Source organism: Piliocolobus tephrosceles, chromosome 8 (genome assembly GCF_002776525.5).
Source record: "Piliocolobus tephrosceles isolate RC106 chromosome 8, ASM277652v3, whole genome shotgun sequence".
Taxonomy (NCBI): Eukaryota; Metazoa; Chordata; class Mammalia; order Primates; family Cercopithecidae; genus Piliocolobus; species Piliocolobus tephrosceles.
This window is the reverse complement of record NC_045441.1, coordinates 137,421,468-137,447,075: the sequence shown is the minus strand read 5'-3', so window position 1 is coordinate 137,447,075 and position 25,608 is coordinate 137,421,468. Positions and strand designations below refer to the sequence as shown.

Here is a 25,608-nt window from a genome sequence, read left to right as displayed (position 1 = left end):
CTTTCCCTCTGGGTTCAAAGACATTAGGCTCCATCTTGCCTTATTTGTTAAATGCTCTTCTCTCCTTCTTTCTGGCTTTGCAAACCGTACCTATCTTACAAAGCCCAGTTCTAGACCCCTCCTTTTAAAGCAGACCTTCTTTTTGAGAGGTGCTTTGCAGGTTCACAGCAAAATCGAGCAGCAAGTACCTTCCTCAGGTGCTTAAACACTGATCATCCTGTCCGACATGCCTCCTTACCGAACATATGATTTTCATTTGTTTAAACTGGGACATTAAAAAAACATAAAAGGCTAGGTGTGGTGGCTCACACCTGTATTCCCAGCACTTTGGGAGGCTGAGGCAGGCAGATCACCTGAGGTCAGAAGTTCGAGACTAGCCTGGCTAACATGGTGAAACCCCGTCTCCACTAAAAATACAAAAATTAGCTGGATGTGGTGACAGGCACCTGTAATCCCAGCTACTCGGGAGGCTGAGGCAGGAGAATCGCTTGAGCCTGGGAGGCAGAGGTTGCAGGGAGCCGAGATCGCACCATTGCACTCCAGCCTGGGCGACAAGAGTGAAACTCCATCTAGAAAAAAACCTCAGAAAACATAAAAGAATTAACTGAGAAGAATGAAATCCACACAGTGAGATAAGTTGCATGGCAAGTTTTACTGAATGCATGTTTTACTTAGACATACCAGATACTACAAATAATATCATAAGTGACTGTGTGTTTCAGGTGTAAATTCTAGAGTCTCATCACCTGGAGCACACAGCAGGCAATGGTCGTGAAAACTTCTCTATCCAGGTCCTCCGGGGATCGTCCTCTCCCTTTAGAGCCTGGTGGCTTGTCACTCCGTGGTCCTCTCCTGGGCGTCACACCAGTGCACAAAGGCTGCACAGATTCCTGCAGGGGCACGTGGAACTGGGGCTCACGATCAAAGAGAATTCTCAGCCTGCCTGCCAGTGTTCAAAGTTCAGACTTCAGACTACCAAGTTTTCATCAACTGTTATTTCCATAACTCCCGCTATTTCTCTTTTTTTCTTGCAAGAAGAGATTACACAATCTGCACAAATTTAGAGGTGTGACTCTTCAGTTCTGCAAAATTCTTAACTACTGCCAGTTCTGGAAATCCCTGTGGCCTCAGCAGAATTCTGGAGCTTTCTTACTTCATGCCCACGTACCTACATGTGGATTACAAGGACTTCTGTTATCTCAGGCTGATTTACCTTTTCCCTAGAACATCAATAGCACAGTTAAAAACACTGTCTCGGCCTGGCATGGTGGCTCATGCCTGTAATCCCAGCACTTCGAGAGGCCAAGGTGGGTGGATCGCTTGAGCCCAGGAGTTTGAGAGCAGCCTGGGCAACATGGCAAAACACCAAAATATAAAAATTAGCCAGTCTCATAACCTGGTCTCAAAATAAATAAATAGATAAAAATTTTAAAAAGTATTTTAAAAAATCACTCTCTCTACTAGTTCCCACCAGTTCCCAACAAAATCAATTTCACCTACTTCATCTTCCTGTTTATTAATGCTCAACCTATTTGATTTACGTAGAACTGTAGCATTTTCCATGCAAGTTTTCATTTATGTCAAAGATTTAAAGTGATACAGGCAACAATAATTTTAGAGAAATCTCAATGCTTTATTACTACTAACAGTATTTAAAATTTTTAGGCTAAAGTCTAAAAATCCTTACTATTGATGGATTACTTTTTAAGTTAGGAGTTCCTTTAGAGATACTGTGGTTTGAGGCACCGATTTCATGGAACTTTATGTGCTGAGTGGTTATACGGGGTCACGTAGGACTGAAGTCATAGCTTCCTGTAGAGACGCCGTCTGCAAGTACAATGCCAGCTCCGAAATGGCATTTGCATGAACAATTTCCATGCAGGATTCCCTTTACTGAGCTCTTATTTTGTTAAAGTTGCCTTATGTTCTCTTAATAACATTAGTTATCATTAATATAATGGAGAAGGTGCTTTCAGAGCATCTTGGTAAGGGGTGTTTTCTTTTATCCTAACATAAACCACTTTGGCAAAAAAGCATGGGAACAGGTCAGTTTCATGCTGGATATTCAGAGAATATGAAACATCCAGGCATGCAAGAATGCAACAATCTGGCCGGGCACAGTGGCTTATGCCTGTAATCCTAGCACTTTGGGAGGCTGAGGTGGGCAGATCACGAGGTCAGGAGATGGAGACCATCCTGGCTAACACGGTGAAATCCCGTCTCTACTAAAAATACAAAAAAATAGCTGGGCGTGGTGGCGGGCACCTGTAGTCCCAGCTACTTGGGAGGCTGAGGCAGGAGAATGGCATGAACCTGGGAGGTGGAGCTTGCAGTGAGCCGAGATCGCACCACTGCACTCCAGCCTGGGCAACAGAGCAAGACTCTGTCTCAAAAAAAAAAAAAAAAAAAAAAAAAATGTAACAATCCCTCCAAGTCTTCATTTTCATGGAACTGTCAGAGCATCTCATGGGTTTCCTTAAACTTGGGGGTGCTAAGACCCTTCAGAGCTTACATTTAGGTATGAACTTGTCACTCTCCTCCCAGGCTTGTAAGAGAGAGTTAGCAGAGCTAGGTAATTGGAAGACAAGGTGCTGACAACTGGATCTGAGGACAAGCCCATCCTGGTGCCTGGCCTGATTCTAACTGATCTCTGGGCATCCGTGGGGCCTGGAGAAAGAAAATGCCACAGGGCACCGGATTTGGTGGGAGCTGACACAGGAGCAATAAATTCCATTCCCCTGTTCATGTTTTGGTGTGGGGTTGGCTTCTGGAAAAAACAAACAAACAAACAAAGTGGATTAAAAGGTGGAAAGATGGTGATCAATAAGCTACTAATTTGTTCTCACATTTATTTTGAGGCTACTAAGTAGCTGTCAGACACATGAAATAGCCTACAGATTATAGACAAAGACATTTTGGAAATTTTGGCAACATTTGCTTTTAGAATTAGTTGGTTCCAAAATTTTAAAACACATCATTTTAATTTTTATTAGCTTTATTGAGCTATCATTCACATGTAATACACTAATTCAAGGTTTACAGTGGTTTTCAGTATATTCAAGGAAATGTGCACCCATCATCACCGTCAATTTTAGAACTTTGTCATCATCCCCCAGAGAAATCCTGTACCCACTAGCGGTCACTCCCCATTTCTCCCTAAGTTTCCCCAGGCAACCACTAATCTACGTTCTACCTCTATGGATTTGCCAATCTGGACATTTCATGTAAATAGAATCATACATGTAGTATTTTGTGACTGAATTCTTTCACTTAGCATGATGTTTTCAAGGTCCGACTATGTTGTAGCATGAATCAGAACCTCATTCCTTTTAATTGCCCAGTAATAGTTCATCATATGGGTAGACCACGAATTATTTATCTATTCATCATTTGGTGGACATTTGGGTTGTTTCCATTTTTTGAGTAATATGAATAATGCTGCTACGAATATATTTGTGTACAGAGCTTTCGTGTGGACACCTATTTTCACTTTCTTGAGTATATACCTAGAAGTAGAATTGCTGGGTCATTATGTTAAGTGAAATCAGTCAGGTGCAGAAAGATAAGTATCACATGTTCCCCTTATACGTGGAAGCTAAAAAGAAAATTTGAGCCCCTGGAAATAGAGAGCAGAACACTGAGTCTTAGGGCCTGGGAAGAGTGGTGAGGAGGAGACTGTGGGGAGAGGTTGGTTAATGGATACGAAATGACAGCTAGATAGGAGAAATGAGTTCTGGTGTTCTGCAGCACCGCAGGGTGAAGATGGTTAACTATATTCTCAACAAACTAGAAGAGAGGGTTTTGAATGTTTATGGCACAAAGAAATGATAAATATTTTAGGTGATAATATGCTGATTACCATGATTTGATCATTATACATTGTATACATGTATGGAAATATCATTCTGTATCACAAAAATATTATGTGCCAACTAAAAATAAAAGGGAAAATATCTAGTAACTGTTTAATATTTTGAGGAAGTGTCAAAGTGGCTGGCACCATCCTGTATTTCCACTGGCAATGGATGAGGGTGTGAATTTCTCCACATCCTCGCCAGCCAGCACTTGTTATTACTTGCCTTTTCAGTTATAGCCATCCTAGTGGGGATGAAGTGGTTTTAATTCTGGCTTTGATTTGCATATCTCAAATGGCTAATGATGTTGATATCTCTTCATGTACACACTGGCTATTTGTAATCTTTTCTGGAGACATGTCTGTTCATATTCTTTGCCCATTAAAAACATTGTGTTATTTATTGAGTTTTAAGAATTCTATATTTTGGATATAAGTCCCTTATCAGATATGATTTGCAAATATTTTCTCCCATTCTGCAGGTTGCTTTACACTTTCTCGATGATACATTTTGTAGCATAAAAGATTTTAATTTTGATGAAGTCCAATTTATCTATTTTTTCTTTTGTCATTTGTATAGTTCCAACATTTTGAAAGAAATATCTAGCTCTTCAAGATAGAGATGAAAGAGTTTCAACTTATAGATCTGATGGGAAGTTCATTATTAATGCCACACTTAGAAGATGAGGAAATAAGATACTTAGAAGCAAGAAATAAGAAAACAGCAATGGAAATTAAAAAAAAAAATTCCTGGCTAACTTCAGTTGACTACAAAGATCTCTGTCAGTCATGGTCCAGGCCAGAAGCAGGTGGAATATTCAGATGGGCTGACTGGGGAGAACTTAATCAAGGGCCTTTTCTATAGAGGCATTGATAGTGCAAGGAAACCAGGCATTACGATGAAGCTCCTAGGGCTGGCAATGCTTCAGGGTTGCTATCCCAGTGTGGTGAACAGGGAGGGAGCAGGTACTGAAAGCTAGTGAAGTGGGAGAGTTCCCTGATTCCCCCTGCAGCACATGGAACAAGGGTGTGACTCACCTGCTTGGTTGCCCTACAGCTCAAACCCCTAGGGGGAGCATGCAGCCTGGCAGCTGCAGAGGACGGGATGAATGCTTTGGGCTCTTGGCCCCATAGCAGTGTCTAGGGGTGGGTGTCTGCAACTCCCAGGCGGGCACATGTAACCCAAGCTCTTTCGGATTTGCCATCTGCAGATGGCTTGTGTGCCAATCAGCTCAATGGACCCTCTGCCTTATTACTAGAGCAGAGGGCCAGTGTGCCATCCTGAGCTCTGGCCCAGTGTCTCAGAAGAATCGGATCACACATGGGCTCCAATGATGAGTGCAAGTTTTTATTGAGTAGTGGAGGTGATGCTCAGTGAGATGGATGGGGAGCCAGAAGGTGGAGGGGTGAGGGAAATAATCTTTCCCTGGAGTTGGGCTGCCCAGCAGCTGGACCCTTCTCTAACCACCCTGGCCGACCTTCCCTCGGCATCCAGACGTCCCTCTTTTCTTCCTCTGCTGCATCGTTCTGCTGTCACTGGTCTGCTGGTCTCGACATTCAGCTGCTTGTGTGCATACCCACTAAGGTCTCAGGTTTATATGGGTACAGGATGGGGGCTTGGTTGGCCCGAGTGGTCTTGGCAAATGCAACATTCGGGCATGAAAACAGGAGTGCCTGTTCTCACTTAGGTGTGCGGCACAGGTTTGAGGGTGGAGCCCTCACCAGGGACCTGGCCCTTCTCTACCCAGCACTTCCCTGCCCAACTCCCATGTCACTAGTTACAGGGAAGGGCTGTTTGGAGAAAGCCATGGCTTTTGCTAGAGGAATATGGCTACTGTCCACCTATAATCTGGCAAGGAGGACCCTGGAAGAATCATAACTCCAACTCTCTTTCTTCTCACTCTGTCATCTCCTGCCCATGCCATCTTAGCCAAACCCAAATCACACCAGGAAAAAGGTGGCCTAGTTGATACAGTCCACAAGGCCAGCCTCCGGGGCCACAGAACAAGGTGGAGTAGAATGAGGGGTAGATTGTGGAGCAGAAGGAGAAGATCCAGTGAAGTCACTAGGTGGTGAGTCAGACACTTTGTCCTTTTGGCGGGGGAGCAATTTACACTGAAGGTAATTCCCTCATCTTGTTTTTTAACTAGCCCCGCCCCATTGCTGTCCCTTTACCCAGAAATACTTGTCCCTCATACTATGTAAAATGTGATCTCTCACAAGGCTCGGCTCAGAAGCCACCTTCTTCTTGCTGCCATTCCTCAAAATTTGCTCAGAAGTGATCTCCCTCCTCAGAAGTTGTATTAGTCAGGGTTCCCCAGAGCAACAGAACGCATAGGATATGTATATAATATTATATGAAGGGGTGTTTATTAAGTAATAACTCACATGCTCACAAGGCTCTACAATAGGCTGTCTGGAAGCTGAGGAGCAAGGAGAGCCAGTTCGAATCCCAAAACGGAAGAACTCGGAGTCTGATGTTCAAGGGCAGGATGCATTGAGCACGGGAGAAAGATGTAGGCTGGGAGGCTAGACCAGTCTAGTCTTTTCACGTTTTTCTGCCAGCTCTATATTCAAGCTGTGCTGGCAGCTATTAGATGGTGCCCATCCAGATTAAGGGTAGGTCTGTCTTCCCCAGGCTACAGACTCAAATGTTAATCTCCTTTGGCAACACCCTCACCTACACAGCCAGGATCAATACTTTGCATCCTTCAAAACAATCAAGTTGACAGACTTAACCGTCACAGAAGTCTTACTTGTGGATCAAACTTCCCACAAAGTGATTCTACCTTTTATTGTTATTTACAGATACCCCATATGACTCTCACTGTGCAATAAAGTCCAGACGGAACCATTTTAATTTATCTTTGTACCTCTTGCAGAACCTGCACAGTTTCCTGATGTTACACAGTGCCTCAGCTCAGATTGATGAAAGAGTGGATTTGGGATCAGGCACTATTGAATCTTCTTGGAATCTGCTAGTTGGAAGGGTCCTCAGATGTACTTCCAGTTTTGACTTAGCTATTTCAGGTTCCTACTCAGCAAAGCCTCTCCTCCAGGTGGGGACACTGTTGGTGGGGGACACTCAGCATTTCTCCTTCTTCCTCTAACATAGCCCTGACTTGTTTCAAGCCTCCACCCTCCACTAAGTGGCCAAGTATCAGAGGGAAAGCTTATCCTAGGCTGAAATAATTTAAGGATAATATGTTCCCTTTTGTCAAAAATTGGTTTGGAAACGGAAATGTGACCAAGTTGTGGCTGCAGAGCCTCGAGGAGAGGTTTGCTTGTGATTTCCAAGGAGGTCCTTCCTCCCTCCTTAGAGAGAAAGTCCAGTTGTTATTGGCAGCCACTTGACACCTGGGAGGAGAGCCAATTTCAAGATGAAGATGTCAAATATAGATTGTGGGCTGGGATTTGAAAATCTAGGATGTTGCTAACATCATTGAGGGTAAGCTAAAGTCTGCTTTATCTCTGAAATTCTCTTTTTATGAATAAGTATATTTCCTTTTTGGGAAGACCTTTGAGTTGGGGTTTCTGTTAGTCCGTATCTGAAAGGAGGCCCAGACACCCTGCCATTGTTTTCCTCTTCAACTCTGCTGATACAGAAGCCAATACATAATTGAAGAGTTCTATGAATGTTTAGACTAGCTCTGTGCCCAGGAATGTAAGAATGGTTTGTAACAGAGACCCTGTCAAGCCTGAAACATTATATCTCATTTTACTAGCAGCTAGTACTCTGGGGGACGGGAGTTAGCACTGTATTTATTCTAGAATCTTGTTGATGTGCTGCCTCATGTCCCTTACATTGGGCCTGATTTTTTTTTTTCAGAATAGTGTCTGTAAAATGTGAAAGGTATTTTCTATTCCACATACATGAAAACCCCTTTGCTTCCTCAAGGTAAGAATGGGCCTTAAGCTCTGATCCCAGGGTAGATCAGCAACAATATTTGCCAAAACAAAGCCATGTTTCCCAAAGAGGCCTTTCCACCCAGCACTCTTAGCAGGACCTGATGCTTCACACTAGGGAGGCAATAGGGCTGTTTATACAGCAAATGGACAAGCCACATTCACAGTGAGATTTGTTTGGCCTTTCCTTGCAATTTGTTTATTTCCTGAGATGGAGTCTTGCCCTGTCACCCAGTCTGGAGTGTAGCGGTGCGATCGTGGCTCACTGCAACGTCCACCTCCCAGGTGTTCAAGCAATTCTCCTGCCTCAGCTTCCCCGAGTAGCTGGGACTACAGGGACGCACCACCACACCTGGCTAATTATTGTATTTTTAGTAGAGACGGGGATTTCTCCATGTTGGCCAGGCTGGTCTCGAACTCTGGACCTCAGGTATCTGCCTGCCTTGGCCTCCCAAAATGCTGGGATTACAGGCGTGAGCCACTGAGCCACCGCAGTTTAGATGGGAAATCAAATCAGCTCTTAGGTAAAGTCCATGTCGAGTGATTACTGGAGTCACTTCGGCAGGCAAGGGGAGTGGGCTTATTATTATTATTATTATTATTATTATTATTATTATTATTATTATTGTTTTGAGATGGAGTCTCACTGTGTCGCCCGGGCTGGAGTGCAGTGGCGTGATCTCAGCTCACTGCAACCTCCCTCTCCCGGGTTCAAGCGATTCTCCTGCCTCAGCTTCCTGAGTAGCTGGGACCACAGGTGCGCACCACCATGCCCAGCTAATATTTTTGTATTTTTAGTGGAGACGAGGTTTCACCATGTTGGCCAGGATAGTCTTGACATCTTGATCTCATGATCCGCCCGCCTTGGCCTCCCAATAGTGCTGAGATTACAGGCATGAGCCACCGCCACAGCCCGGGGCTCATTATTGGCAGAATTTCTGGTGACCTAATTAGCGATTTCCAAGTACTTGTCTTTCTGGGTAGAAGGATCTCATTTTCCTCCATCTATTTCTTTAAGCAGGAATGGACAAAGCCTTGTAATTGGCCTTTGAGAGGGAGTGAGGTAATACGCTGGAAGTAAAGGCAGGGATTGAGGGCCATTTTATTGGGCGCCTGTGGCTGAAGAATTGAAAAAAAGTCAATTAGGAAAGGGAGAAAACTAGGAGTTTGGAGCCAGGAAAGAAGGAAGAAAAATGTATTAAGAGGAAGAAAGAATATAGCAATACGAAAGAGAGTTAACTGTCAGGCTCACCTGGGTTCGATTAAAGAAACATATTTGGCTGGGTGCGGTGGCTCAAGCCTGTGATCCCAGCACTTTGGGAGGCCGAGACGGGTGGATCACGAGGTCAGGAGATCGAGACCATCCTGGCTAACACGGTGAAACCCCGTCTCTACTAAAAAATACAAAAAACGAGCCGGGCAAGGTGGCGGGCGCTTGTAGTCCCAGCTACTAGGGAGGCTGAGGCGGGAGAATGGCGTAAATCCGGGAGGCGGAGCTTGCAGTGAGCTGAGATCCGGCCACTGCACTCCAGCCTGGGCGACAGAGCGAGACTCCGTCTCAAAAAAAAAAAAAAAGATATTTAACATTAAAGAAACATATTTAAACCCGTTACCACAAATAAACATATTTGTGGTAACAGACAAAAAATACATTTATTGGTGGTTCCTAACTGAAAATATCCTGCAGGACTTTTTTTCAAGGTTGGTCAAAAAAACTCAAAGAAAAAGATTTTTCGAGTCATATTTTTCTAAAGGCTGTGGTCTTCTGATCAATCAGATAAGAAGCATTCATTGCCTAAAATCAAGTAGGAAGGATCTGTTCTTTTTCTGAAGTCCTGTAGTTCATAAAACTGACCTCCCATGTAATTCTTCCTTGTCTCTTTTTAATCAGTAAATCTACATTCTAGATTGAAATTGACCATTGCTTCCAGACATGCGTGGGAGTCCAGAATATACCACTCCAAAAGAAGGAGGATTGTTGAGCTGAAGACAATTAGGAAGAAACAGATGCAGAAAAGCTCGCTGCCCTCCATTTGCTTAAATGCAGGACAGAGATTTACAAAGATAAAAGGCATCCTGCCCCTGTCTGTTACCAGGGGGAACAAAGGTTAACCACTGAAGACAGTTTTAGACCATTATCTGCCAGGAGTTGGAGCCAGAGGAATCTACCTGAACATGCATTACCAACTCGCCTTTATCTACTTCATCTACTTGCTTCCCTGCTGAGAAGCCCCCTCTAGAGACCCAAAGTCCTTTTCCTTTGTCCTGTCACTTCTCTAAAAATCACTATTCTTTGTTGAAGATGCTATACAAGCTGGAATTCAAAGCTACTTCTTTGAGAACTACTCCTTCCCTGGGCGTCTGCCATGTAGATGTGAAATATACATGTAAATAAACTTGTTTTTCTCTTGTTAATCTTTTTTTTTTCTTCCTTTCTTGTTTTTAATGGGGTCTATTCCAACTAAGAATCTTATGAAGTGGCCAGACGTAGTGGCTCACACCTGTCATCTCAGCACTTTGGGAGGCCAAGGCAGATGGATCACCTGAGGTCAGGAGTTCGAGACCAGCCCAGCCAACATGATGATATCCTGCCTCTACTAAAAATATAAAAATTAGCCGGCATGGTGGTGGGTCCCTGTAATTCCAGCTTCTTGGGAGGCTGAGGCAGGAGAATCACTTGAACCTGGGAGATGGAGGTTGCAGTGATGCAGTGAGCTGAGATCATGCCACTATACTCCAGCCTGGGCAATGGAGCAAGACTCCGTTTTTTTTTTTGTTGTTGTTGTTGTTTGTTTTTTGCTTTTAAAAAGACCTGTGAGGATTGAGGAAACAATTATTTTTCTTCCCCTACACATGATTTTGTGCCTGCTGCATAATTTTTTTTGTTTGTAATATCAATGTGTCTCCAAGTGGTCTGTGGGCTACCAACTTCAGAATCACCTGAGATGCTTGTTAAAAAGTGTATGTTGTAGGCTCCACAGCAGCTGCAATTGTCCAGCATCTCCAGAGATGAGGTATTTTTAACAGTATCCCAGATTTTATTAAATTCTAATGTTGAGAAACAGTGGTCTAGATTTTAAGACAAGATCCATGTCATTTATTTTTGTTCCCTTCTGATGCCTAGCACATAGAAGGTACTTGATAAATATTTTTTGGAGAGATGAATCTAAGAAAAGTGAAACTGTCTAAAAACTTGCCTCTGAATTTCTTTACTGTCCTGTCCCTACCTATCTGCAGAGTGAGCCTTACCTGTTGTTCATAATCCTCTGCATGCTGGGATTTGTGGTGGTGACAGTGGGTGCAGCAATGTGAAAGGCATTCGCAGCGTGTCTTGCCCAGATGATTCCTGCAGGAGGAACATGGCTGGGCTTCCATCTGTTTAAGCCTCGTTCTCAGGCCATTCTGTTCATCCTATAAACTACCCAGGATCATTTCAAGAAATTACTTTTCTGTTAGTTCACCAGTGTAGTCAGGATCTGGCCAAGAGACAGTATACACACAAGTTATTTGAACAGTGAGAACTTAATATAAAAAGTGTTAACTAGGTAAAAATGTGTTCATCATAAAGTTATAACAGGACAAAAAGAGAACTCTAAGGTCTCATAGAGGTAGCAACTGCAGCTTCCACTCCCAGGGTTAAAGAAACAATAAGAAATGGGGAACAAGTAGGAACTTAGAGGTGGGGCACCTGGAGCTCAAACTCAGACCTTCAAGGTGGGAGCTCTGCACTGGTTCTGGTGAATATGAGATGGGCCGTATGAGGTCGGGTCTGCAAGTGCTGGAAAAACTGCAAACTTCAAACTACATTCAAATGCTTCTGCAGAAAGGAAGTGCTGCTGCCACGGTGAAGAAGCATTGCTAGGGTGATACTCACAGTGAGCAGACAGGAGGAAACTCATCCTTTCCTTCTCCTCTAGCCTTGCAGTCTCCCTTTTGCTCCCTTTATTGCCAAAGGCCAACCTGGGTCTAGCTGGCAAAGCAAAACTCAGTTGTAGCTGCCCCGACATCACAAAGCTGAGCATAGAAGGGAGGAGTTGGAGCTGAGACATCCGTGGCTTAATGATGGGCACAGCCAGGTAGCTCACTATTGCTCACTGTCTTGGATGCTTTTATTCCACTATTCTCCTCTGAACACCTTGTAATTTGGTCTTAATTCCTGAGATGATTTTGTCCTTTCTTTCACTTTCTTTTCTGATCTAAATAAATTGTTTTACATCTCCTTTTTGTCTGTTTCTATTAGGAGTTTTTGTTTGTTTGTTTGTTTGTTTTTGAGACAGGGTCTCACTTTGTCACCCAGGCTGGAGCACAGTGGTGCCATCTTGGCTCACTGCAGCCTTGACCTCCTGGGTTCAAGCAATTCTCCTGCCTCAGGCCCCACAAGTAGCTGTGACTACAGGTGTGCGCCACCATGCCTGGCTAATTTTTGTATTTTTAGTAGAAACGGAGTTTCAACTTGTTGGCCAGGCTGGTGTTGAACTCCTGACCTAAGGTGATCCACCCAACTTGGCCTCCCAAAGAGCTGAGAGTACAGGCGTGAGCTACTGTGCTCAGTCTCCATTAGGAGGTTTTTAATTCATGGTACTTTTTGTGTGTGTGTGTGTGTATACATTGCTGCTAGTTTAATTATATTTAATTCATGTTGAAGAATGTGCTATATAGTTTTTCTCTGCCTTATTTTGGAAATATTTTTATTGGTGGAAAAATTTGGGTTCTTCCTGTTTTCTTCTTGTAGTGACTTCCTATGGTGGTTGCCTGCCTTCTTCTGTTCATTTTAAAGTGTCTTGGAATTATTTTTAAAATTTCAATAGGTTTTTGGGGAACAGACAGTGTTGGTTACATGAATAAGTTCTTAAGTGGTGATTTCTGATATTTTGGTGCACCCATCACCTGAGCAGGGTACACTGTACCCAATGTGCAGTCTTATATTCCTCACCCGCCTCCCACCCTTTCCCCCGAGTCCCCAAAGTCCATTGTATCATTATGCCTTTGCACCCTCATAGTTTAGCTCCCACTTATAAGTGAGAACATATGCTGTTTGGTTTTTCCATTCCTGAGTTACTTCACTTAGAATAATGATCCTTAGGCCGGGCATGGTGGCTCATGCCTATAATCCCAGCACTGTGGGAGGCCAAGGTGGGCGGATCACTTGAGGTCAGGAGTTGGAGACCAGCCTGACCAACGTGGTGAAACCCATCTCTACTAAAAATACAAAAATTAGCTGGGTGTGCTGGCAGGCGCCTATAATTCCAGCTACTTGGGAGGCTGAGGCAGGAGAATTGCTTAAACTGGGAGGCGGATGTTGTAGTGAGCTGAGATTGCGCCCACTCCAGTCTGGGCAACAGAGCGAGGCTCAATCTCAAAAAAAGAAAAAGAAGAAGAAGAAGTAGAGAAAGAATAATGGTCCCTAATTCCATCCAGGTTGTTGTGAATGTCATTATTTCATTCCTTTTTATGGCTGAGTAGTATTCCATGGGATACATATATCACAATTTCTTTATCAAATCATTGATGGGCATTTGGTTTGGTTCCATATTTATGCAACTGGGAATTGTGCTGTTATAAACGTGTGTGTACAAGTATCTTTTTCACATAGTGACTTCTTTTCTTCTGCCAATAACTACCATCAAATGGTAGTTCTGTAAAGTGTCTTGTATTTTTCTGGATCAGCCATTAACACCTGTGTCTATGGAGTGAGTGAGGGATTTGAATGACTGATGAGTTTCTTAGTTTAAGAATGCTCTCTCCTGTTGGTACAGTGAAGTACAGGTTCTTTAACAAATGACTTATTTTCTGGTGCCTGAGAAGGTCAGCGTATTTCCAGTTTTATGACTTCTTTGTTCCTGTGGGATCCATAATTTCCACTGCTTGACTTTCTCTTTTCACTCCAACAGATGCCTCCTCTTCCAAATTCTCACTCAGAAGTGGTGCCTTCCTAATGCTGCCTCCTGAATCCTGCACACTCTCCAGTACCTTTCTTCCTTTTGATTCTTTTTTTTTTTTTGAGATAGAGTCTCACTCTGTTGCCCAGGCTGGAGTACAGTGGCATGATCTCAGCTCATTGCAGCCTCTGCCTCCCAGGTTCAAGTGCTTTTTGGCCAATTTTTGTATTTTTAGTGGGGATGGGGTTTCACCATGTTGGCCAGGCTGGTCTCGAACTCCTGGCCTCCTAAAGTGCTGGGATTACAGGCATGAGCCACTGGGCCTGGCCTATTTTGATTCTTTAGTAGCCAGATCAGCCCGACCTCAGAGCTCTTCTGAAACTTCCCCCATCCTGAGCAAGACCCTTTCATTCTGGGTGTGATGTTTTATCTGTGTTCTGCCACCACTAGGCACCCGACTTCCCTCTTCTCATTTCTCTGTGTTCTCATCTGATTCTGCTTCAGTGTGGGCTCTGGGGTTGGGTCTGCTGGTGTTGTATCTTTATTTCCTCTCTTGCATGTAAATTGACATTTGTAGCGTTCTCTTTGTGATGATGTGGACATGCCTTTTTGGATAGTTTCATTTGCTTTTCTTGTTGATCTTTATGCCTTTTGGAGAATAAATGGAGAATTTCAGACTTAAGAAGTAGCCATTATCCTATAGGAATCTAGAAAGGATGACTCTTTTAAAAATATATTACTTTTCTAACTGTGGCTGGTAGAGAGACATGTAATTGAGTTCACATACTTATTTTGTGTCCAACAGCCTTGATAAATGTTAAAATTAATACAACAGTTTATCTTTAGATTATTTTGGGAATTTTTAGGCAGACAATTACATCAGCAGTGAATAAAGGCAGTTTTGTTTTTTCTTTTCCAATTCCTAAAACTCTTGTTTCTTTTTCTTGCCTTACTGCCCTGACCAGGAATTTTGGTACAATTGTGAATAGAAATGTTGATAGCAGGAATCCTTGACTTTTATTTTTTATTTTTTGAGATGAAGTCTTATTCTGTTGCCTAGACTGAAGTGCAGTGGCATGATCTTGGCTCACTGCAACCTCTACCTCCTGGGTTCAAGCAGTTCTCATGTTTCAGCCTCCCGAGTAGCTGGGATTACAGAGATGCACCACCACGCCTGGCTAGTTTTTGTATTTTGAGTAGAGATGGGGCTTCACTATGTTGCCTAGGCTGGTCTCAAACTCCTGACATCAAGTGATCCACCCGCGTTGGCCTCCCAGAGTGGCTAAGTCTGAGCCACCGCAACCCACCCTTAACTTATTATCATCAATCTTAGAGATAATGCCTTCAACATTTTAGTATTAAATATAATGGTTGGTGAGACCCTGTCTTTACAAAAAATACAAAAATTTAGACGGGTGTGGTCGTGCATGCCTGAAGTCTCAGCTACTTGGGAGGCTGAGGTGGGAGTATGGCTTGAGCCCAGGAGGTGGAGGCTGCAGTGAGCAGAGATTGTGCCACTGCACTTTAGCCTGGGCAACAGAGTGAGACCCTGTCTCAAAAAAAAAAAAAAAAAAAAATGTGAAAAGCTTACCTATTTGGAAAATAAATAACATGCTAGTAAAGAATCATACATTTTAAAAGGATTTAAAAATCATAAAAATACAAAATATGTAGAACTAAGCAATAATGAAAACACTTTCTTTTAAAATTGGTGGGAAGTCACCAAAACAGTATTTAGAGAAAAACTGTTCACTCAAAATAAATTAGGCAACAAGAAAGGTTAAATCAAATGAACTCAAAGAACGATCTTAAAGAAGTCAATAAAATGGAGAAAGCAGAAAAATAAAGACGAATCAAGCCAAAACCTGGTCCTTTGAAAGATTAATAAGATAGAACCCTGGCAAAACAGATCAAGAAAACACACACAAAAAGATGAATATAGGCAAAATAAAAAATTGAAATGGGGAAATGAATATAGGTGCTTAACAGATTTTTATCTTTATGAGTACTAAGAACAACAAAACACTGAGAATTTGAAAACCTCATTGACAGTAATAAATTCCCAGTATTGCCCTTATATCCTGGCAAGAGGGGCCCCTGCTCTGGGCTTAATTTATTTCATTTCATTTTTTATTTTTGTTTTTTGAGACTGAGTTTTGCTCTGTCACCCAGGCTGCAGTACAATAGCATGATCTCGGCTCACTGCAACCTCTGCCTCCGTGGTTCAAGTGATTCTCCTGCCTCAGCCTCCCAAGTAGCTGCGATTACAGCCACCTGCCACCATGGCTAGCAAATTTTTTGTATTTTTAGTAGAGATAGGGTTTCACCATGTTGGCCAGGCTGGTCTCCAACTCCTGATCTCAAGTGATCTGCCCACCTTGGCCTCCCAAATTACTGGGATTACAGGCGTGAGCCACTGTGCCCAGCTCTGGGCCTATTTTAGAGGCTCAACTCTGACCCTCCTCTGATTCTACCCATCCCCAAATGGCCAAAGGTACCCAGAGACAAGAGGATGTGCCCACTGGAGCCTCTTATCCTACCACAAAACGGTGGGGCAGGGGCTGTGAAGTCCTTTAAGCAGCTCTGAGTTCATTTCCAGGGATCGAGGAGGCTCTTTCCTGCACGCAGCCTGTCCTCCCAAAGTGGCCGAGGGGTGGCTGTTCACGGGAGTGTAGATGGAGTTTGGACGCGTAAGCTGCGTGTCTATAGACACACACAGGAGATCCCTGAGGTGCAGGGCAGAGCTGGAGATGGGAAGAGTCGTGCTGCAGGTCAAGGGCCAGCTCTCCACAGCCACCCACATTCCAGGGTGGACTTTAAGAAATCTGAGAATTCTAGGCTGAGGACAGTGGCTTACATCTGTAGTCCCAGCACTTTGGGAGGCCAAGGCGGGTGGATCACGAGGTCAGGAATTCAGGACCAGCCTGACCAACATGGTGGAACCCTGTCTCTACTAAAAATACAAAAATTAGCAGGGTGTGGTGGTGCACACCTGTAATTCCAGCTACTTGAGCGGCTGGAGGCAGGAGAATTGCTTGAACCCGGGAGGTGGAGGTTGCAGTGGGCCAAGACTTGAGCCATTGCACTCCAACCTGGACGATAGAGCGAGACTCTGTCTCAAAAAAACCAAAAACCAAAAAACAAAAAACTCTAAGTTTGGCCTCCCAGCAATTTTGGAGGCCAAGGTGGGCAGATCACTGGAGATCAGGAGTTCAAGACCAGCCTGGCCAACATGGTGAGAATTCTAAATTTGAACCTGGCCTTCCAGGTTGTTATAAAAGCATTTTTGTCAAGGTAGGAGGATAGAAGATATTTAACAGTTTATTCACCTGACTTCAAACTTTTTAATATTTAGACATATTGCTCAAGGGTTTCATTTGTGTTCTTGTCTCAGGCCCTATGATGTTTGAGGTAGACCCATTTAAGATTTCAGATCTACAGGAATTAACACTATGATATTAGGTACTAAGCTGTGGGAGCAGTTTGCCACAATTTAGAAAGTAGATCATTCTGCATCTGGCTCAATAATTGCATTCCTGGCCGGGGGCGGTGGCTCACACCTGTAATCCCAGCACTTTGGGAGGCCTAGGTGGGTGGATCACTTGAGGTCAGGAGTTTGAGACCAGCCTGGCCAATACGGTGAAACCCATCTCTACTAAAAATACAAAAATTAGCCGGGCATGGTGGTGGGCGCCTGTAATCCCAGCTAATTGGGAGGCTGAGGCAAGAGAATCACTTGAACCTTGGAGACAGAGGCTGCAGTGAGCGAAGATCATGCCATTGCACTCCAGCTTGGGCAACAGGAGCAAGACCCTGTCTCAAAAATAAATAAATAAATAAATAAATAAATTATAATTTCATTCCTGGATATATTCTCTCTCTCTCTCTCTCTCTCCATATATATATAAAATGCACCTATATCTCTATAATAAGTGAACCTATATTTTTTCTCTCTCTCTGTGTATACATATATATATGTGTGTATATATGTATGTATGCGTGTATATGTGTATATATATATATGCAGAGAGAGAGAGAGAGAAAATAGGCTCACTTATTTGCAGAGTGCCAGTTCTGCTATAAGAAGGAAGAACTTGCACCAGAATGTTGTAAATTAACTTTATTATGCAACACAACATCAAGTTTAGCTGATGTTTGTTTCATAGTAAGATTTTCTCGATTAAGGAAGCAGGGCATTGATTTACTAGAAACAAACAGTTCTCAGACCATATTTTGAGTAGCACTGTCCCAGGGAAAGTTTTGCTTAAGTGCCAGAGTTGTCATGTACCAGGATGTTTCTGTTAGTATTGTTTATAATCTAATTGTTGGCAATTGTGGCAACAATCTGGGAGCAACCTAAGTGTCCATCAACAAAGGAACAGAAAACCAGACTGTGGGACGTTTATAGAAGGGCACACAAATCAGCAACAAAATTGAGGGAACTGAACATTTCAATATGGATGCGTTTCATAAGCCTCATATAAAGGGTGGGGGCAGGAGAGGAGGAAGGCAGATTGCAAAATAATCCGTGTACAATACAAAGCTGAAAACACGCAAAAATACACTGTGTTGTTTAAGAATACATATATAAGTAGAGTATAAGAAATGCAAGGGAAGGGAATGGCCCACAATGAATTCAGAATAATGGTTACTTTTTGGGAAGGGAGATTGGGAAGGACAAGGCTAGTATGCCGGATAGTAGCATGAAGATCTTGTTATGTTATTTGATGACTTTTGTCTAAAAAATATTTTTGGGCCGGGTGCAGTGGCTCACACCTGTAATCCCAGCACTTTGGGAGGCCAAGGTGGGTGGATCACCTGAGGTCAGGAGTTTGAGACCAGCCTGGCCATTATGGTAAAACCCCATCACTATTAAAAATACAAAAACTAGCCAGGCATGGTGGCAGGTGCCTGTAATCCCAGCTACTTGGGAGGCTGGAGCAGGAGAATTACTTGAACCTGGGAGTCATAGGTTGCAGTGAGCCGAGATCATGCCTTTGCCCTCCAGCCTGGGTGACAGAGTGAAACTCCATCTCAAAAAAATAAATAAAAATATTTTAAATACATTTTGAAAATATTTTAATTATAATTTTTGGTTATATATACATATATGTATGTATTATATGCATATATGTGTGTGTGTATATATAGGTATCCAAATGAGTTAAAAACTTAGGTCCACACAAAATATCCACACAGATGTTGGTAGCTGTTGTATTCATAATTGGCTCAAACTTGGAAGCATCCAAGATGTCCTCCAGTAGGTAAATGAAAAAATAAACTGTGGTACACCCAGATAATGGAATATTATTCAGCACTAAAAGGACATGGGCTATCAAGTCATGGAAAGGCCTGAAGGAAGCTTAAGTGTGTATTGCCAAGTGAAAGAGGCCAATCTGAAAAGGCCACAGATTGTAGGATTCCAACTATATGACATTCTGGAAAGGACAAAACTATGGAGACAGTAAAAAGATCAGTGGTTCCCAGCCGGGCGCAGTGGCTCATGCCTGTAATCCCAGCACTTTGGGAGGCCAAGGCAGGCAGATCACGAGGTCAGGAGATCAAGACCATCCTGTCTAATGTGGTCAAACCCTGTCTCTATTAAAAATACAAAAAATTAGCCAGGCATGGTGGTGGGCACCTATAGTCTCAGCTATTCAGGGGGCTGACGCAGGAGAATGGCGTGAGCCCGGGAGGCAGAGCTTGCAGTGAGCCGAGATCGCGCCACTGCACTCCAGCCTGGGCGGCAGAGCGAGACTCCACCTCAAAAAAAAAAAAAGATCAGTGGTTGCCAAGGAGTAGAGTGGGGGAGGAAGGGAGTGGGAAAGGACGGAGGGAGGAACAGATGGAACACAGAGGATTTTTAGGGCAGTTGACATGGTTTGGTTGTGTCCCCACCCAAATCTCAAATTGAATTATACTCCCATAATCCCCAAGTGTTGTGGGAGGAACCTGGTGGGAGATAATTGAATCATGGGGTCGGTTTCCCCATACTGTTCTCATGCTAGTGAGTTAGTCTCACGAGATCTGGGGGTTTTATCAGGGGTTTCTGCTTTTGCATCTTTCTCATTTGCCTGCTGCCATCCATATAAGACGTGACTTGCTCCTCCTTGCCTTCTGCCATGATTATGAGGCTTCCCTAGCCATGTGGAACTATAAGTCCAATTAAACTTCTTTCTTTTGTAAATTGCCCAGTCTCAGGTATCAGCAGTGTGAGAACAGACTAATACAGCAGTGAATGAGACTGTAACGGAAGATGCATGACCTTATGTATTTGTCCAAACCCACTGTAATCCAAACTATGGACTTCAGGTGATAATACGTCAATGTTGGTTCATCAGTTGTAAAAAATCTACTACTCTGGTGGGGGAGGTTGATAGGGAGAGAGGTTGTGCATGTCTGAGGGCAAGAGGTATCAGAAATCTCTGTTTTCTGCTCAGTTTTACTGTGAACCTAAAATAGCTCTAAAAATATAAAGTTTATTATATAAAAAATATTTTTAAGTCCACGTTTCTGTGAAGACAGTTCTTTTTTTAAACTCAAACTCTGCATCAACTGCAGAATAGAGATTATAACTGGAATGTTTAATGTTAACCTAAAATCTATTTGAAAAAAATTTTAATTGCACACAACCTGTTGTAATTTTGTAGTTACTAATTTTCTTGCCAGTATTCTCAGTAATCTGTGATCATGATTAAACATTGGTTAATGTGATAAATTTAATGGTTATGACCTGGGTAAGCCACAGCATCCTCTCATAAAATGAAGTCCAATCAGCTTTAAGGTTAAGGTAAAATAGGAATAGCTTAGGTTAAAAGAAGCAAGCAGGCCAGGCACAGTGGCTCATGCCTGTAATCCCAGCACTTTGGGAGGCCAAGGCAGGAGGATTGCCCAAGCCCAGGAGTTTGAGACCAGCCTGGGCAACATAGCAAGACCCTGTCTCTAAATATATAATATATATATATATATATCATATATATAAAATAATACATATATATATGACAATTAGCTGGGCTTGGTGGTGTGCACCCGCAGTCTCAGCTACTCAGGAGGCTGAAGCAGGAGGACCAATCGCTTGAACCCAGGAGGTCAAGGTGCAGTGAGACGTGAATGTGCCACTGCACCCCAGCCTGTCTCAAAAAATACAAAACAAACAAACAAACAAACAAACAAACAAAAGAAAACCTGACCTGGTGAATATTCAGAAACTCTTAAGGGAAAAGCTGGTGCCCACTGTTAGGTGGTCAGGACTTTCTGCTTCTTAAGAGTCCCTAATGATTCCCAGGACCAAGCATACTCAGATGGGGATGCTGTCTTTTGGCTCACTGTAATCTCATGTAAGCAGGAGTGGCTGGGAGTGCAGGCTGCAAGCTGCACTTAACATAACATTAACACAGACATTGTCCCTTCTTTTGAATCGAAGACAAATGATCCACAGTGGTACCATGCCAAACCTCACTCTGTAAGGATATATTGGACTGAAATATACTGAATATATTCCCAAATTCAAATATATTGAATTTCATCATATTTTCCCTAAACCATTTGGTTTCACATTTCCCTAAACCATTTGGTCGGATTATATCTCCCTACAAACTGTCACCCTCCTTCTGCCAAGCAAATGAAATGATAACTGTTCTGCATTTTACTTGGGTGTCATCTTAGTACCCTTACTGGTAAGTTGGTATCATCTTTCCTTTTACTTCTTGCATTAGGCTGTTCTTTGCATTGCTGTACATACCTAAGGCTGGGTAATATATAAAGAAAAGAGGTTGGCCGGGCATGGTGGCTCATGCCTGTAATCCCAGCGCTTTGGGAAGCCGAGGCGGGCAGATCACGAGGTCAGGAGATTGAGACCATCCTGGCTAACATGGTGAAACCCCGTCTCTACTAAAAAATACAAAAAATTAGCCTGGCGTGGTGGCGGGCACCTGTAGTCCCAGCTACTTGAGAGGCTGAGGCAGGAGAATGGCATGAACCCAGGAGGCAGAGCTTGCAGCGAGCTGAATCGTGCCACTGCACTCCAGCCTCGGTGAGAGAGCGAAGACTGCCTCAAAAAAAAAAAAAAAAAAGAAAAAGAAAAAGAAAAAAGAAAAGAACAGAAAAGAAAAGAAGTTTGATTGACTCATGGTTCTGCAGGCTGTACAGGAAGCATGGCATCTACCTGGCTTCTGGGGAGGCCTCAAGGAGCTTTCACTCATGGCGGAAAGCAAGGTAGGAACAGGCACATCAAACAGCAAGAGTGAGAGCGAGAAAGCAAGGGAAGATGCCATACACTGAAACAACCCGATCTCGCGAGAACTCACTCACTATCGGCGGGACAGCACCACGGGGATGGCACTAAACCATTCACGACCAGTCCACCCCCATGATCCAATCACCTCTCATCAGGCCCCCTCTCCAACACTGGGGATCACATTCCAACATGACACTGAGCAGGGCAAATATTCAACCATGTCACGTCTTTTCCAGCAGGCATCTGTCTGGGCTCTGATCCTCTCCTGTCAATCCCAGCTGGGAGTCCCCGTTTTTACAGTCCCCTCTAAACAGGCTCTTTCCCCCAACCCTGGTTTCATGCTCAGCCTTTCCTAAATGCATTAAACACCTAGTCAGAGGAAAAGCATTTTAACTTCCAATTAACATTTAAAATAAAAAACAACTTTAAAGCATGTTTTTATGAAGGCAATATAGATTCTCTAAAGAAATTCAGGGCAGTTGTGGTGGCTCACGCCTGTAATCCCAGCACTTTGGGAGGCCGAGGCAAGCAGATCATTTGAGGTCAGGAGTTCGAGATCAGCCTGGCCAACATGGTGAAACCCTGACTCTACTAAAAAGACAAAAAATTAGCCGGGAGTGGTGGCAGGTGCCTGTAATTCCCGCTACTTGGGAGGTTAAGACAGGAGAATCACTTGAATCCGGGAGGCGGAGGCTGCAATGAGCCAAGATGAGCCATTGCACTCCAGCCTGGGCAACAAGAGTGAGAGTCTATCTCAAAATAAATAAATAAATAACAAAAATAAAGAAATTCAGAAAGTTCTGAGCTCTGGAAAAATAATATGTAACCAACCCATAGTGCCATCCATAGACAACCACTTTGAGACTTTGCTGTATCTTCCAGTGTTCTGATTAGATTTAAATCATATCAGTCAGGCATGTTGGCTCATGCCTGTAATCCCAGGACTTTGGGAGGTGAGGTGGGCAGATCACTTGAGGTCAGGAGTTTAAGACCAGCCTGGTAAACGTGATGAAACCCTGTCTCTACTAAAAATACACAAATTACCAGGGCATGGTGGTGGGTGCCTGTAATCGCAGCTGCCTGGGAGGGTGAGGCAGGAGAATCATTAGAACTCAGGAGGTGGAGGTTGTAGTGAGCTGAGATCATGCCATTGCACTTCAGCCTGGGTTACAAGAGCGAAACTCCGTCTCAAAAAAAAAAAAAAAAAAGATTTAAATCATATCTACCCGGCTGGGCACAGTGGCTCCCACATGAAATCCCAGCACTTTGGGAGGTCGAGGCGGGCAGGTCACCTGAGATCAGGAGTTTGAGACCAGCCTGGCCAACATGGTGAAACTCTGTCTCTACTAAAAATACAAAAATTAGCTGGCCATGGTGGCGTGCATCTGTAATCCCAGCTACTTGGGAGGCTGAGACAGGAGAATCACTTGAACCCAGTTGGCAGAGGTTGCAGTGAGCCAAGATCACACCACTGTACTCCAGCCTGGGCAACAGAGCTGGACTCCATCTCAAAAAAAAAAAAAAAAAAAAAAAAAATATCCTATCTACCCTATATGCTCCACTCATCCACTTGTGGTGTCCTTTAAAAGGAACGTTTAGGCAGTGATAATCTTTTCTCACCTTCTTTTAAGCACATATATGTCATTGATTATCATTTATATTCATCATTCAGAGACTAATTGTATTGGTTCACATCAAAGTACTCCTGGCTGAGGAGGTATTTTCTTCTTTTTACTCTTCTAATGCTAAATGGGCTTTCCCTGACATGAGCTGTCTGCAGCTGACCTTAGCAGCAGGCAGACACGACCCCTTTGCCGACCCTGCAGTTCACGCAGCTGTTCTCAGGGAAAGGTCACGAAATCCTCTCTGCCCTCGAGTGACCGAGTGACCAGCCAGAGCATACTCTGAGCCTGTGGCATGTGTCAGTTTGGGGCACTGTGCCACAATGAGGGTGTGGGCAAATGGGAAGAAGCCAGGAACTGCAACATGGGAGAAAACAAATTAGGGCTGGAGAACTAGGTGGGGACACCTGTGGCTGGTCCCCATCAAACTGAACACCCAAAGCTGGAGATAAATACAAAGTGGGAGCTCATACTTTAACCAAAAATGCCTAACTAGCGGGAGGCAGGGGCTTGGGCGTCAGGAGGTGTCAAAGATCAAAGACAGGCAAAGAGTTTAAGATTCAGGTCTTGCTGGGCATAGTGGTACTTCAGGAGGCTGAAGTGGGAGGATCATTTGAGGACAGGAGTTCGAGACCAGCCTGGGCAACATGACAAGACCCCATTTCTACAAAAAATAAAAAAAAAAAAATTAGCCAAACGTGACGGCACATGGCTGCAGTCCTAGCCACTCGGGAGGTTGCCCTGGGAGGATCACTTGAAGCCAGGAAGTTTATGCTGCAGCAAGCTATGATATTACACTGCACTCCAGCCTGGGTGACAGAGCAAGATACCATCTCTAAAACAACAGCAACAACAACAACAACAACAACAAGTCCTGGTCTTTAAAGCGAGAGAAGAGGCAAGAATCTAGGCAAGGAGAAGGGAACAGGTGCAAAGCTTATGCCAAAGGGCGACCAAGATAGAGGCTTCCTGTGGACCCATCTCTAGGGCAAGACACAGTCTGAGAACAAGCCTATTCCTTCTACCATACTGTGTGAAAATATACAGCTTTTACGTTGCGATTTTTCAAGTCAACATGACTCAGGCTAAACACAAGAATACTCAATGGAGTGTTTTGTGAGGATTATTTTCCCTAAGAAGATTCCAGGCCTCCTTTGGGGCAGTGAATTAATCGCTGTCTCTCTCTTTACTTAAATGTCCTTAAGCCCGGTTCCGTAACACATACTAGAGAGTCAAAAACAGTCGTGAATGGAGTGAATGAATTCTCAAGAGGCACTGACTAAAAGAGCAGTTGATTCATCTTAGAATCATTAACTTACCTTATGTCTTCCTGTGGCATATGACAAGCTCAGTTGACCTGGACCACCCCTAAAGTGGACCCAAACAGTGACTGCCCTCCCACTCAGGCGAAGGTCAGGCCGGCGCCTTGCCCCACTGGGCAGAAGGGCTTCACATTCACATTCGCGGCCTGGAAGTCCCCAGGGACACTCTTCAAGGCTGAGGCTTTGAACTTCCACTTGCATTTTGGCAAAGATAATTACCTTTTCCTAGATGCTGTCAAGGAGAGCAACACTTCACCACCAATACTTCACCACCAATATCAAGTTGCATGGATTCCCAGGGTCAGTAGGAGGATTCAGACACGGGCTGGGTGCCTCTCTCCTGACCACTGGATTGGTTATCACCACAAGTAAGGTCACAGCTAAGTCGAAAATGCCTGAGGCAAACTGGGGGTGAAAGAGGGACCACCAGGCAGTGTGACAGGCAGCCCCTTCTGCCAGCTCATTATCCCCACCTGCTCCTGTCTTCGCATAGTAGAATCCTAATGCGAGTTCACGGAAAGTCAGCTGGAGCTTGTCCTCCATGTAATTCAGATCACGTTGCCTGCAGCTCTTAGGTACTCAAATAAACAGAAGGACTAATATTACTACTGAAAATGTAATTAAGGGCATTCATTGTAAAGTAATAATGATTACCTCACCCTCACCATATGGCCAGAACTGATTAACACCTAGAAGAAATGATCTAAAACCTCTACAATCAGAATGAATGTCTCAGGTCATAATGAGAAACATTTTGTGTGTGGGGAGTTGGGGGTGAGGGAAGAAAAAG

At 43.7% G+C, this 25,608-nt stretch overlaps 1 protein-coding gene across 1 annotated transcript; it reads right to left on the bottom strand.

The window, feature by feature from the left end:
• Positions 1-633: 633 nt before the first annotated feature.
• C8H7orf33 (chromosome 8 C7orf33 homolog) lies at positions 634-25,389 on the bottom strand. The gene is made up of 3 exons (XM_023225356.1): positions 24,816-25,389; positions 2,513-2,767; positions 634-1,168 (listed from the first exon to the last, which is right to left on the bottom strand). Exons 1-3 carry the CDS (start codon positions 25,017-25,019, stop codon positions 1,094-1,096), a joined length of 534 nt encoding a protein of 177 aa, XP_023081124.1. The 5' UTR covers positions 25,020-25,389; the 3' UTR covers positions 634-1,093.
• Positions 25,390-25,608: the final 219 nt, after the last annotated feature.